This window comes from Oncorhynchus gorbuscha, linkage group LG01, assembly GCF_021184085.1.
Source record: "Oncorhynchus gorbuscha isolate QuinsamMale2020 ecotype Even-year linkage group LG01, OgorEven_v1.0, whole genome shotgun sequence".
Lineage (NCBI taxonomy): Eukaryota > Metazoa > Chordata > Actinopteri > Salmoniformes > Salmonidae > Oncorhynchus > Oncorhynchus gorbuscha.
The window spans coordinates 41,441,372-41,455,935 of NC_060173.1; the positions used below are offsets into that span (position 1 = coordinate 41,441,372).

The 14,564-nt window shown below is 44.1% G+C and overlaps 1 protein-coding gene across 2 annotated transcripts in view; it reads right to left on the reverse strand.

Annotated features, from left to right (window-relative positions):
• The window catches only part of LOC124037698 (zinc finger protein ZFPM1-like), a 92,620-nt gene that overhangs the window by 8,684 nt on the left and 69,372 nt on the right, over positions 1–14,564 (reverse strand). For both annotated transcript variants that reach the window (XM_046352671.1, XM_046352680.1), the window contains 3 exons: positions 14,005–14,138; positions 1,493–1,595; positions 1,002–1,226 (listed from right to left, as the gene is read on the reverse strand). In XM_046352671.1, the coding sequence (XP_046208627.1) occupies positions 1,002–1,226; positions 1,493–1,595; positions 14,005–14,138 (462 nt within the window). The remainder of the gene's footprint in view (positions 1–1,001; positions 1,227–1,492; positions 1,596–14,004; positions 14,139–14,564) is intronic.

Here is a 14,564-nt window from a genome sequence, read left to right on the forward strand (position 1 = left end):
ATTGTTATCACTTATCAAATGAGTAGAGTAGTACATGAGCAGTGCATGTTCATTCCTTCATTATCATTTTTTTAAAATGATTCCATGTGATCTGCTTACACATTAAAACGTTACATAGACACTTTCATGTTAACATCATGTTCATTGATGTGTACACACATCACCACACACGCATTCAGCTGCGTCACATGATCCATTCAATTGCGGAGCGAGAAAAAACACTTGATATTGCTCCGGGGTCTCCAAGGCAACAAGAGCACAGAGGTTGTGGGAGCGAGCGCCCGCCCGCCCGCGCGGGGTAATCGTACTGATCTGGTGTCAGGGCTCATGTTAAACAGGCTATTTTTGATAACGTCCGTAATTACCCACAGTCCTCAGCACAGAGCTTCTACAGCAGGAACCGGGATACGGCTGATCATGTTTTACCCTTTAGCTTGATTTGTAGTGATTAATCATGCACTCATCACAGCATGTCCATGCCTGCTCCCGCTGCTGACTACACTGCCAATAGGGGACTTTATGAAAAAGCGTGAAGGCAATTACAAAGCAGTCTACCTCTGAGACCAGGCGGTACAGAGGAGTTACATTGCCACCTTGTGGTGTACTGGGTGAATGAGAAAATGTGGCACGGTGAACCTTTGCACTTGCATTTATCTAGATCCCAACATTGAGTCCCTCAATGTTGTTCACATTGACAGTATATACACAGTACAGTAACTGCCAATGCTTTGTGCTATGCATGTGCTCACCATAGACATTAAAACCAGTAGATGGTGTTATCGCTGACATTCCTATGGAAACTCTAGATGGAGCATGAAGTATTTTCATTTTTAGCGCCATGTTGCTGAATGGGGCTGAATAGCACCAGAAAATAGCTAAAGATCATAGTGAAAGTGGCCGTAACTAGGGGGCTTGGGTGCTTACACAGACACATGTACGAAAGCACACAAGACACACTTATAAAAAGAACACATTATTATCCTGAGCAATCTGAAACTCACTGTTGACAACTGCCGTGGCCAAGATGGCTGCCATCCCAGCCTGCTGGGGGAGGAGCTGTATCTCAGAGTGGAGGGATGCTGGGTAGACACCTGTAGGCTCCTCCTTCACCGCTACACCCTGGGTCTTAGAGGGGGACCGCTGCTCCATAGAGGGTCTAGACAGCGTAGCCAGCAGACCGTCCCCTGTGGAGATGTCCTGGGTTACCTTACAATACAGCTCCTCACCTAGGGAGAAGAGATAGAGTCACACACACAACAACACACGTCACACCAGGGGCATGTAGTGAAACATAGATGGTATTGTACAGTATGTTATCTATGGAATGTATAGTAATCTATAGTACGTCAAAAGATCTCCGTTCTGGTCTCACTCTAATAAGAGACCCCTGATTGTAAACCAGGATAAGAGCACCAGAACTAAAAATGTAACAATGAAAATGGCGCATTATCTGCATGAGTGCTGTGTTGATTGTTTGGGCAGTTTGTAGAACCTTGGCTGTAGATGGTACAGTTGGTATCTGTTGAATCAGAGGTTAACAGGACTCTACGGAGCCAGCAGTCTGTGTCCTCACACACCAGGCTCAACCTGGAGATCTGTAGATACACAAATAAACAAACAGAGACCGTCAGACTCGCTCTGGACACACAGGGTCACATTTTTAATACAGAATGAGGTGCGGCAAATAATTATCATAAGCCATCATCACGTATCCTCTGATTCTCACACACTTTTCCAAGTCTTTTCAGACAAACCGATTTTGATACAGAACATTATACAGACAAAGACCTACTGAAAAGTGAGGTTTAACAATGAATTAATCCTGACAATGTCCTCTGAATAAACTGTTCAATAATTAAAGCACATCGAATATACACTACAATAAAGGGACTGATCTTTTCCAGCAGTAAGGGGCAGGCCTGTAACATGGGCAATCAGAAGCATAGAGGGAGAGGAAGGGGGCACAGGCTGAACAAAGACTTGCTGAAAAGAGCTATAGACAGGGCATGGAGAGAGGGAAGGAACAGAGAGACCCCAGGAGAGAGGAAAAGGAAAGGTAAGAAAGGAGATCCGATGACGTCGTAGTGCTCCTATTCACCCGGACGCCCTCTCAGGAGCTTCTCTCAATACACGATGGGACAAAAGGTGTGTGAGTGGAGGGTAGTCATAATCTCGCTGTGTGTGTTGAAGAATGTGTGTCAGTGTCTGCACATGTGTGAGTGCTGCTGAAGCCAGGGCAGGGCAGGCCAGAGAGAAACACACACCTGTGCCGTCCTCCGCACAATCTTGTCTTTGTTCAGTGGAGGCTCACAGAGCATTCCACCTGACAATCACTCCCACAGGCTTATCGTGTGTCTGCATAAGACACACACTCATCTACGTACCTCTGTGTGTTACGGCACAGTTAAGCAGAGTGCGTTCGTAACCAAATATCTTATAGCAGTCCCAGTAAAATGTTGTCTTCTTGGTGAGGTTCAATGATACATTCATGAGAGTGTGTAGTAAAACCATAAACACAGTCACATTAGGTGGAGCTCCACAACTACCGTATAGTATAGTGCACAAGGCCTATAGTAGTGCTACACCTGTATGGAGGCCTGAGGACATATAGATTCTAGAACACTGTCTCCACTAGGTGGCAGCAGTCATTCAGCAGCAACAGCCCTGACAGACACACCGCTTCAGGGGAACCACAGTTCACTCAGTCTGCTTGCTACAGGGGATACCTTGGTACACATATTCCAACATGGCACCACATGGACTGAAACTTTTTGAGAGAATATTAGGTATGAGTTTAAACTGACGTGTGTACAAGGACTGGGGGTATATGGGGTGAGTTGGGAAGCAAGGGAGGACAGTGGAAGGATTTATTTCTGAATCGGTCTGTTCTAGCCTGAAGACGCTGCGTATTGTATTTCATGGAGAACTTGCGCTGATGTGGAGATATGGCTTCTTTTGTTTTAGTTTGTAACCCAATGCTGGAGCCGTCTGTGCTATAAGTGCTGCTAATTTGTTTCAGACTAATTTATCAGAAATCTATCACAATGCTTTGGTATTCACTGAAGAAAAGGCCAGTGTGGTCCGACTTGAGAAAATTTCACAGGAACATTTCACACAAGACTACTGTATATAGGACAGAAAAATAAAACCTTACAACAGAATTAGTTGGGAGTTTTGGACAGTTTGAACAAATGCAAAATACTCTCTGAGAGACTCTACTGAGACTAGCAGAGAGAAGATGAGGTGGATATGGTGGTTTAGCTGGCTCTGATCTGGCTTTGGGCCCTGACTGCACTAGGGCTTGAAAGACGGCTGGAACCAACACACAGTGAGATAATATGAACTAAAAGACATGGGGCAAGATTGCAGTTTGATAGGATGTGTAATTAACAAAGCCAATAGAGGCTGTGGCCGCCAAAGATTGTTAAGTTAAGAGGAGCAGAGAAGCCTCTAGTATCACATCTCCCTATAGCCTGGAGGACATAATCAACAATCACAGTATCAAATTAAACATATAATCAAATGGCAAGTCCCTGCCTGTGAACACACACACACACACACACACACACACACACACACACACACACACACACACACACACACACACACACACACACACGCGCACACACACACGCGCACGCGCACACACACACACGCGCACACACACACGCGCACGCACACACGCACACACACACGCACACACGCGCACGCACGCGCACACGCACGCACACACACACGCACACACGCACACGCACACACACTCCACCACTAGTGATGTAAACTATCCCACAATGCAGTGTCCAACATCCCTAACTGAAATACTTTCTAATGAGGAGGGAGAGAACAAGGAAGGGGGAGCCAGAGGAGGACTAAAAGACTAAGAGGAGAAGTGAATGTTGCTTAGCGCTGCCTGTGTTCACCCTGGTGGTCTCCCTAGGATCCAGGAACTTTGAGAGCGCTTCAAGTCCCTCAGTGAGGGAGTCTTTGAGGTGCAGTCTAAGCCCCCTCTTCTGGACCCTCGTCTCTCATGAATATTAATCAGCTCAGCCGGGCTTTAATCTGCCTGATCCCCGCACTGCTGCCGCCGTGACGATAGCAAATCTAATTATTTGGTATTCTGATATTAACCACCACTAGCCCCCTCCCTACACCATACAGCCTCATCATAGCCACCTTCAACTCCCAAACACGCACAGACACAGCCTCAGTGCGCACGCACCTCACCGCAGCCCACGACGCCCTCTCCTTATCACTCCCAAAAACGCCCTCTTCTCACACCGATAAAACTTGAATGCAAATGATGCTCGGCTGATTTCATTTCTGTATTCGTTCATTCTGTAGCCCTGTCGTTGCGGTGTATAAAAAGGAACATAGAATTCTCCCCAGATGCTCTTGTCTGGGGGTTGGAAATTAAGGGAGAAACCTTTCCCTGAACTAACCCCAAGTCTAACCTCAACTCAGATCAATTCAGCTTAATATACGGTTCAATTAAAGTAGAGGAAATAAGACAACGCCTCCCCCATCCTCCAGTAGATTAGAAGATTAAGCCTTCATACCACTGTCAACTCTCCACATATATTTGAATTTGCATACACATCATTGCTACCATAATTTGCTGAATATTCCCTGGTGATTAAAGCAATTATAGAATCCTGTTCTCTGTGGAACCATGAGAAACACAATGAAATGATTGGTCAATAATGAACTTCTTTTTCAATGTGTGCATCCTGGATAATGATATCATCCAAGTGTGTTTGAATGTACTCTATGAAGCGGACACAGCTGGACAGACAGAGAAGAAAAGAACAGGAAGGTAGAATAGTCTCTCCTTTCCTGGCCAGTGCAGCTGACTTCCACCGAATTCCACCATGGACCTCCTGACTATTGGGGCTGGCCTGGGCTTAATTCATACTCGTTTTCCCTCTCACTCTCTCTTTCACCCCCTCCTACCATTTACCTCTTCCCCTTCGCTTAATCTTCCCATCCTACCCGCTCTACAGTACTGTATGGCTAATCATGCCCTCTCTCATCCCTCTCTCTTTCCCATTCCTCAACCTCCCTCTCTCATTCCTACCCCTCTGTCTGCCCTTCTATCTCTATCTCTCCCCTTCAGGAAATGGTTTCTTTCCCAAAAGGGGAATGAAGGGGGTACTCACTGTCCCAAACAAAGAGGTCACTGTGTGAATCCTCCAAAAATACAGAGAAGAAAAGGAAGGAAGATAAACATCAGAAACCTACTCAACATCCGCCTCTCACACACACATTCTCTCTCAACACACACACACACACACACACACACACACACACACACACACACACACACACACACACACACACACACACATTTCTTTAACACAAATAAATACGCACATTAATACACTAATACATGGGCTTACTGTACAAACACACTGAAACCCATTCCCTTATACTGGTCTGCTCATGCACAGCCACACATCTGCATATACACTATATATACAAAAGTATGTAGACACTCCTTCAAAATAGTGGATTTTGCTACTTCAGCCCCGTTGCTGACAGGTGTATACAATCGAGCACACAGCCATGCAATCTCCATAGACAAACATGGCAGCAGAATGGCCTATACTGAAGAGCTCAGTAACTTTCAACGTGGCACCGTCATAGGACGCCACCTTTCCAACAAGTCAGTTCATCAAATTTCTGCCCTGCTAGAGCTGCCCCAGTCAACTGTGAGTGCTGTTATTGTGAAGTGGAAATGTCTAGGATCAGATGTGAAGTGGTAGGCCACACACGCTCACAGAACGGGACTGCCGAGTACTGAAGCTCGTAAAAATCGCCTGTCTCCAGTTGCAACACTCACTACCGAGTTCCAAACTTCCTCTGGAAGCAACGTCAACACAATACCTGTTTCCAAGCAGCAGCACACAAGCCTAAGATCACCATGCGCAATGCCAAGCGTCAGCTGGAGTGGTGTAAAACTCGCCGCCATTGGACTCTGGATCAGTGAAAACGTGGTCTCTGGAGTGACGATTCGCTCTTCACCAACGGACAAATCTGGGTTTGGTGGATGTTAGGAGAACGCTACCTGCCGAATGCATAGTGCCAACTGCAAAGTTTGGTAGAGGAGGAATAATGGTGTGGGACTGTTTTTCATGGTTCGGGCCCCTTAGTTCCAGTGAAGGGAAATTATAATGCTACAGCGCATTCGGGAAGTATTCAGACCCCTTGCCCTTTTCCACATTTTGTTATGTTACAGCCTTATTCTAAAATTGATTGAATAAATAAAAATCCTCAATCTACACAATACCCCATAACAACAAAGCAAAGCATTTTATTGGCACATTTACTGAAAATAAAAACAGAAATAACTCATTTAGATAAGTATTCAGACCCTTTGCGATAAGATTTGAAATTGAGCTCAGGTGCATCCTGTTTCCATTGATCATCTTTAAGATGTTTTTACAACTTGACTGAAGTCCACCTGTGGTAAATTCAATTGATTGGACATGATTTGGAAAGGCACACACCTGTCTATACAAGGTCCCACAGTTGACAATGCATGTCAGAGCAAAATGTCCTTGAGTGGCCCAGCCAGAGCCCAGACTTGAACTCGATCAAACATATCTGGAGAGACCTAAAAAAGAGCTTGAGAGGATCTGCAGAGAGGAATGTGAGAAACTCCCCAAATACAGCTGTGCCCAGTTTGTAGTGTCATATCCAAGAAGATTTGAGGCTGTAATCTATGCCAAAGGTGCTTCAACAACGTACTGAGTAAATGGTCTGAATACTTACGTAAATGTTATAGTTCAGTACATGTTTTATAAATATGCAAACATTTCTAAAAATCTGTTTGCTTTGTCATTATGGGGTATTGTGTGTAGATTGATGTGGGAAAAAATGTGGGAAAAGTAAAGGGGTCTGAATATTTTCAGAATGCACTGTACAAATTACATTCTAAACGATTATGTGCCTCCAAATGTCTGCCACAATTTCGGGAAGGCCCTTTTCTTGTTTCAGCATGACAATGCCCCCGTGCACAAACCGAGGTTCAGACAGAAATGGTTTGTCGAGATCAGTGTGGAAGATCTTGACTGGCCTGCACAGAGCCCTGACCTCAACCTTCGAACACCTTTGGGATTAATTGGAATGCCGACTGTGAACTAGGTCATCAGCGCCTGACCTCACTAATGCTCGTGGCTGAATAGAAGCAAGTCCCCGCAGCAATGTTCCAACATCTAGTGGAAAGCCTTCCCAGAAGAGTTTGCTGTTATAGCAGCAAAGGGGGACCAACTCCATATTAATGCCCATGATTTTGAAATGACCTGTTCAACGAGCAGGTGTCCACATACTTTTAGTCATGTAGTGTGCCTCCAAGAAAAAATAATCCAGGTTTGATGAGCTGCATGCAAATGACATGTAAAAATATAAAACTGCGATACTTAAAACAGGCAAGATAAGAGATTTGAAAATGAGGCACTCCTGGAAAGCGGGCTCCAGAACTGCCGGAGATGAGCCTCGGAGATAGGTTTTCCCTCTCTCCTTTACTCTCCGCCCCGCAGAAGCAGGCACAGATGACAGCGAGCTGCAGATACCAGCCCAGTCACAGGGACTGAGTGATGAGAATAAGCACCCCCTCCCCATCAACTCCATCTCTCCAACCCCACCTCTTTCCATTCCATCTCCCTTCCTCTCTGGCACTGCCTTCATCCTTTTGTTGGCTTTTGCCATTGCACTTTCCCATCATTTCTTTTTTTCTCCCTTTTGCCTCTCTACTTGCCCCTACCATAGTCCACCTATTTGGTCCATTCCCTTTCGGTAGTCAACATCTTCTCAGTGTCTGGCAGGGGCAGAAAGAGGGAGAGATGCCATTGTGGAAGTGTCTGAGGAAGAATTTAGGCCTCTGGTCCTCTTGTGAGCTCTAAACTCTGTAGCACAACCTCAGGTCCGTGTTGCCAATGAACGTATACATGGACGTGCTCTCAACATATCTGCCATCAAGATTAAGCTAGTTTAGTGCACTTTATTATTATAGACATTCAGGAGCGATCAAGAGGGTGACAAGTGCTAAATTACAGATTTGGGGTCTTCTGGAGCGACTGTTTTAATTAAGATCTAATTTGAGAGGGCAGGGTGCAGAAGGCTGCCAAAGACAGTCTCTGCTGATAATTTCAGATCAACTGGAGAGATTTACCAGGAGGTAAACAAACACTGCTAGATAGAGAATGAGAGAGAGTGAGAAGGTTCTCACCTTCACTCGTCCTTCGTAGGGAACGACAGAGCAGTGAGGGGGGAGAGACTCCCCAAAAGTGTGTTTGCAAGCCGTGGGTGGCAGACCTTATCATTTGAGTTCTCCTGGAGAGATTATTGGGGGATTAGTGCTAACGCTTGTTTCTAAAACATGATGAAAAGACGTTCCGCACGTGATAACGCTTTGAACTCCACACTCCGCTCCTTCTAGGATCATGCCTCTAGGCTTCGTTTCGGCGAAAGACAGGAGGGTGAAGAGAGGGAACAAAAGTGATGTGTAAATTGAGTTACTTCTGCAGTGGTGTGTGCTCGGCAGAAGATGGTTTGGAGGAGTATCACTCAAACTACGGTGAAACTATAAGGCATGGTGCTCTTTTCCTTGTTGAAGCATTGCCATTATGAAGTTATACTAACTTGGTTGATACCACCAAATCATCACTACATATCAGGTGTAACCTACTAATCTTAAGACTCTTTTGACCAAGATTTGATCAATTTGTGATGTAATCAAAACGAGGGGAACTATATCAGATGAGTCTGATCCAATCAGAAAATACACACCTCAGTTGCCATGAGACGAGGACATGTTCACTGAACGACAAACTCCCAGAAATCTAAGGAAACCTGGTCAGCTCATCAGTAAACATTATTACACTGTGTACCAAAGTCCAACATCCATATCAGACAGAATAGATTTAAATAGATTTTAATGCCTCTTTCTCAAGAGATGCAAATTACAGGATTTCCATATGACACACACACAGCCCAGTGACATTGATAATCTAATGAGTGAGATCTCTTTAAGAGAGACCTGTCATGGATATCAACTCACTATCCACCCCGTTTCCTTAGAACTGACTGCCGCTCATGATCCCCACCCACACAAAGCAACAAACATATGCGCGAGCGAACACACACATTTCTTGTAGAAAAATGGTTTCACTCCAATAGATACATGTAGGTTCTATGCCAAGGTGCATTGAATTTGTTCTGACCTGTGGGGGCCTAACACCCTATTAAGACACTTTATGTTGGTGTTTCCTTTATTTTGGCAGTTACCTGTAAATCAGATCAAAAAAGAACAGGTCTTATATTAGCTAGGATCTATGCTTGTTGTGTGAGAGTGCACTAGTGTGCAGTGTGTGTGGGTGTTCAAAGTGAACGCTTGTCTTGTTGTGTTACAGGGTAGGCCCGTATTAAACTGATAGCTTATCTGGCAAGATCAAATAAGAAGCACATTTGCTCAGAGAAGGCAGAGCACAGCAGGCAGGTTTGGCATGGATCTGCAGGTCTGCCAGGCGAGGCGGGTGGTGCCAAGTCACCATGTGATGTGATGAGGGGCAGAACCCCAGGGCTCCAGACGCCACTGAAGGCTGCATGACACCACCACTGGGACAGGTCTGAGGTGGAAAGGGACAGGGAGGAGGTCACACTAACAGGACAGCACATGGCATACTGCCATGAAACTAACACTGAATGTCTCTTTTCTGTTACAAAAACATAATCTTGTAGCTGAATCAGGTAACCCTTTGTCCAATCCCCTACACATAATATTCCCTACTGAGGCCAATCAAGCAGAAAGGTTGGTAAGGTTGGTAGTGTAACTCAATCACAGCAAAATAAACAAAAGTTAGCTGTGTAAATTGGGTATTTGGAATTGTTTAGACTGTCAATGTTGAATCTTTACACAGTACACGATGGCAACAATCATGCAAAGCCAAATGAATTGCACATCCATTGTAAGCACCAGTAGTTTATTAATAATAATTGGTCTCTTTATAGTGGGAGAGAACGCAGCAGAAAGCAATCTTAGCTAAGCAGAGATAGAGATGAAGGGCTGCGTAGTGGTGGATCTACTCTATTGAGGGTAACCCTGACCCCTGCTGACCCCTGGGCTGGCGGCCTGGCTGGCGGGGAACTGTGGGAGGAGGATGCGGAGTGACAGTGGGAGACACAGGAGGAATGTGAGATTAAACCCACTATCTCCTCCTGACTGAGGGTCAGTCTTCACTCTTTCAGCCCGCAGATAGCAGAGGGAGAGAGAGAGAGAGAGGGAGAGAGAGACAGAGATAGAGGGTGAGGTTAGAGAGAAGGGAGAGAGAATTCAAAAGAGATGGTCAACGCCGAAAATCTACTAAAAACTGCATTGAGACATAGTCTTCTTGAACATGACAGAAAGGGAAGAGTGAGAAAAGGAGATGAGCAGTAGAAGGGAGGAAACGAAAGATGGGTGATGGGTGTGTGGACTCAGAAATTCTGATAATAAACTAAATCTTAGAAATGAGAGCCTATCAACCAGAAATCAATCATTGGGATTTGTTGTCCAGGAGGATGGCGCCACGCAGAGATAAAATACAGGCGGACGTCTGGGGAGCAGAGGGTAGAGGAGAGGGGTGGGCTGGTCTGGGTTTGCTGGGCTGCAGCTGGGAGAGGAAAGGCTGCAGGACCAGTGAGTCAGTCAAGCTCATGGATGCATCAGCATGAGACAAAACGTAGATGAGCAGTCTTTCAGAGAAACATTCATGGTCATTCAAGTATAATGTCTTCATATATTTATTAACCCTTTGGGGAATACATACGGCATATACCGTCATTTAAGAACAACATCGCAAAAGGCCGCTATACATTTTGGATTATAAACTGAGAGGTTTGAGCCCTGAATGCTGATTGGTTGAAAGCTGTGGTAAAGTATATCAGACCGTATACCACGGGTATGACAAAAAAGTACTTTTTGCTGTTCTAATTCTGCTGGCAACCAGTTTATAATAGCAATAAGGAACCTCGGGGGTTTCGTGGTATATGGCCAATATACAGTGCCTTGCGAAAGTATTCGGCCCCCTTGAACTTTGCGACCTTTTGCCACATTTCAGGCTTCAAACATAAAGATATAAAACTGTATTTTTTTGTGAAGAATCGACAAAAAGTGGGACACTTGGGCGTGCAAAATTATTCACCCCCTTTACTTTCAGTGCAGCAAACTCTCTCCAAAAGTTCAGTGAGGATCTCTGAATGATCCAATGTTGACCTAAATGACTAATGATGATAAATACAATCCACCTGTGTAATCAAGTCTCCGTATAAATGCACCTGCACTGTGATAGTCTCAGAGGTCCGTTAAAAGCGCATCATGAAGAACAAGGAACACACTAGGCAGGTCCGAGATACTGTTGTGAAGAAGTTTAAAGCCGGATTAGGATAAAAAACGATTTCCCAAGCTTTAAACATCCCAATGAGCACTGTGCAAGCGATAATATTGAAATGGAAGGAGTATCAGACCACTGCAAATCTACCAAGACCTGGCCGTCCCTCTAAACTTTCAACTCATACAAGGAGAAGACTGATCAGAGATGCAGCCAAGAGGCCCATGATCACTCTGGATGAACTGCAGAGATCTACAGCTGAGGTGGGAGACTCTGTCCATAGGACAACAATCAGTCGTATATTGCACAAATCTGGCCTTTATGAAAGAGTGGCAAGAAGAAAGCCATTTCTTATAGATATCCATAAAAAGTGTCGTTTAAAGTTTGCCACAAGCCACCTGGGAGACACACCAAACATGTGGAAGAAGGTGCTCTGGTCAGATGAAACCAAAATTGAACTTTTTGGCAACAATGCAAAACGTTATGTTTGGCATAAAAGCAACACAGCTCATCACCCTGAACACACCATCCCCACTGTCAAACATGGTGGTGGCAGCATCATGGTTTGGGCCTGCTTTTCTTCAGCAGGGACAGGGAAGATGGTTAAAATTGATGGGAAGATGGATGGAGCCAAATACAGGACCATTCTGGAAGAAAACCGGATGGAGTCTGCAAAAGACCTGAGACTGGGACGGAGATTTGTCTTCCAACAAGACAATGATCCAAAACATAAAGCAAAATCTGCAATGGAATGGTTCAAAAATAAACATATCCAGGTGTTAGAATGGCCAAGTCAAAGTCCAGACCTGAATCCAATCGAGAATCTGTGGAAAGAACTGAAAACTGCTGTTCACAAATGCTCTCCATCCAACCTCACTGAGCTCGAGCTGTTTTGCAAGGAGGAATGGGAAAAAAATTAATTCTCTCTATGTGCAAAACTGATAGAGACATACTCCAAGCGACTTACAGCTGTAATCGCAGCAAAATGTGGCGCTACAAAGTATTAACTTAAGGGGGCTGAATAATTTTGCACGCCCAATTTTTCAGTTTTGGATTTGGTAAAAAAAGTTTGAAATATCCAATAAATGTCGTTTCACTTCATGATTGTGTCCCACTTGTTGTTGATTCTTCACAAAAAAATACAGTTTATATCTTTATGTTTGAAGCCTGAAATGTGGCAAAAGGTTGCAAAGTTCAAGGGGGCAGAATACTTTCGCAAGGCACTGTACCATGGCTAATGGCTGTATCCAGACACTCCGCATTGTGTCATGCTAAGAACAGCCCTTAGCCGTGGTATATTGCCTTCGGAAAGTATTCAGACCCTTTGACTTTTTCCACATTTTGTAACGCTACAGCCTTATTCTAAAATGTATTACAGATTTTTTTTCCCTCAGCAATCTACACACAATATCCCATAATGACAAAATGAAAACAGGTTTTGAGATATGTTTGAAAATGTATTAAAAATAAAAAACAGAAAAGCCTTATTTACATAAGTATTCAGACCCTTTGCTATGAGATGTGAATTTGAGCTCAGCTGCATCCTGTTTCCATTGATCATCCTTCAGATGTTTCTACAACTTGATTGGAGTCCACCTGTGGTAAATTCAATTGATTGGACATTATTTGGAAAGACATACACCTGTCTACATAAGGTCCCACGGTTGACAGTGCCTGTCAGAGCAAAAACCAAGCAATGATGTCGAAGGAATTGTCCATAGAGCTCCGAGTATTCAGTATTGAGCATGGAGTTGAACTGATCAAACATCTCTAGAGACCTGAAAATAGCTGTGCAGCGACGCTCCTCATCCAACCTGACAGAGCTTGAGAGAATCTGCAAAGAAGAGTGGGAGAAACTCCCCAAATATAGATGTGCCAAGCTTGTAGGGTCATACACAAGAAGACTCTATGCTGAAATCGCTTCCAAAAGTGCTTCAACAAAGTATTGAGTAAAGGGTCTGAATACTTATGTAAATGTGTTATTTAAAAAAATATGTTTTTATATAAATTAGCAAACATTTCTAAAAGCCTGTGTTTTCTTTGTCATCGTGGATGTGTTATTGTGTGTAGATTGATGTGTTATTGTGTGTAGATTGATGAGGGAAAACACCAATTTAACCAATTTTAGAATAAGGCTGTAACATAACAAAATGTGGAAAAAGTCAAGGGGTCTGAATACTTTCCGAAGGCCATATACCACACCCCCTCAAGCCTTATTGCTTAAATAGAGCATGGATTACAAATCTTTAAAAAGTATTTGATCCAGTCCAGAGAAAGTGTGTGTGTATGTGTTTTTGTGTATGAGAGTGTGCAATGTTCTGGTATCTGCATCTGGTCAGTGCCAGGAAAACTCTTCCAGCTCAGAATCACATGATTAGACGGACTTTCAGCACATGATGAATAAGAGACAACTCCAGCAAGAGGAACATCCTGTCTCTAACATTTCCCAAGGAAATGCACATAGCGATTGGCCATGGGGTAATAGGAGCGTGCGCACACGCACACAAAGATATTTCCATTTCCCACCACTGACAGATTAATGGGTGATAAGTCACTTTTTAATGATCCTTTCCCATTGACAGAACCCAACCCTCTACATGACCTCTAACATCTCCCTCCATGCACTTTGAACCTTCACCTCTGACTCCTGGTCATCTCCCGCATCTTCTGTTTGGACGATCCCAGCGTATGGCCCCCATAGTGTGTCGGTGGTGAGGTCCCTGCAGGCCAGGACCTTGGGGTAAGCAGCATCATCACTCAGCTCCAGATCATCTACAGATAGAAAGGGAGAGAAGAGAACGGGAAGAGAGAGATAGGAGATAGAGAGAGATATTAATTCACTAAGGTCCCACAAGCAAACAAGATACACAGTCAAACAAAATGAAATCAAATCCAGGTAAAAATATGGTCTCAAAACACAACTACAATGATCTACGTCATGTAAAGGCCAGAGCCCTGGAGATAACTGAGGAACAGACATGGGAGTCCAGGCTTTTTGTAAACAACCGGTGTAGACTAATAGTGAAATGCTTACTTACAGATCCTTCAACAATGCACAGTTAAAAAAGATAAAACATCTAACAAAAATGTCATTAGTGAGACGAGGAATAAATGCACTGTGAATAACGAAAAACAATAACAAGTCAAAAATATCATGGCTATATACAGGGAGTACCAGTACCGACTCGATGGGTAATG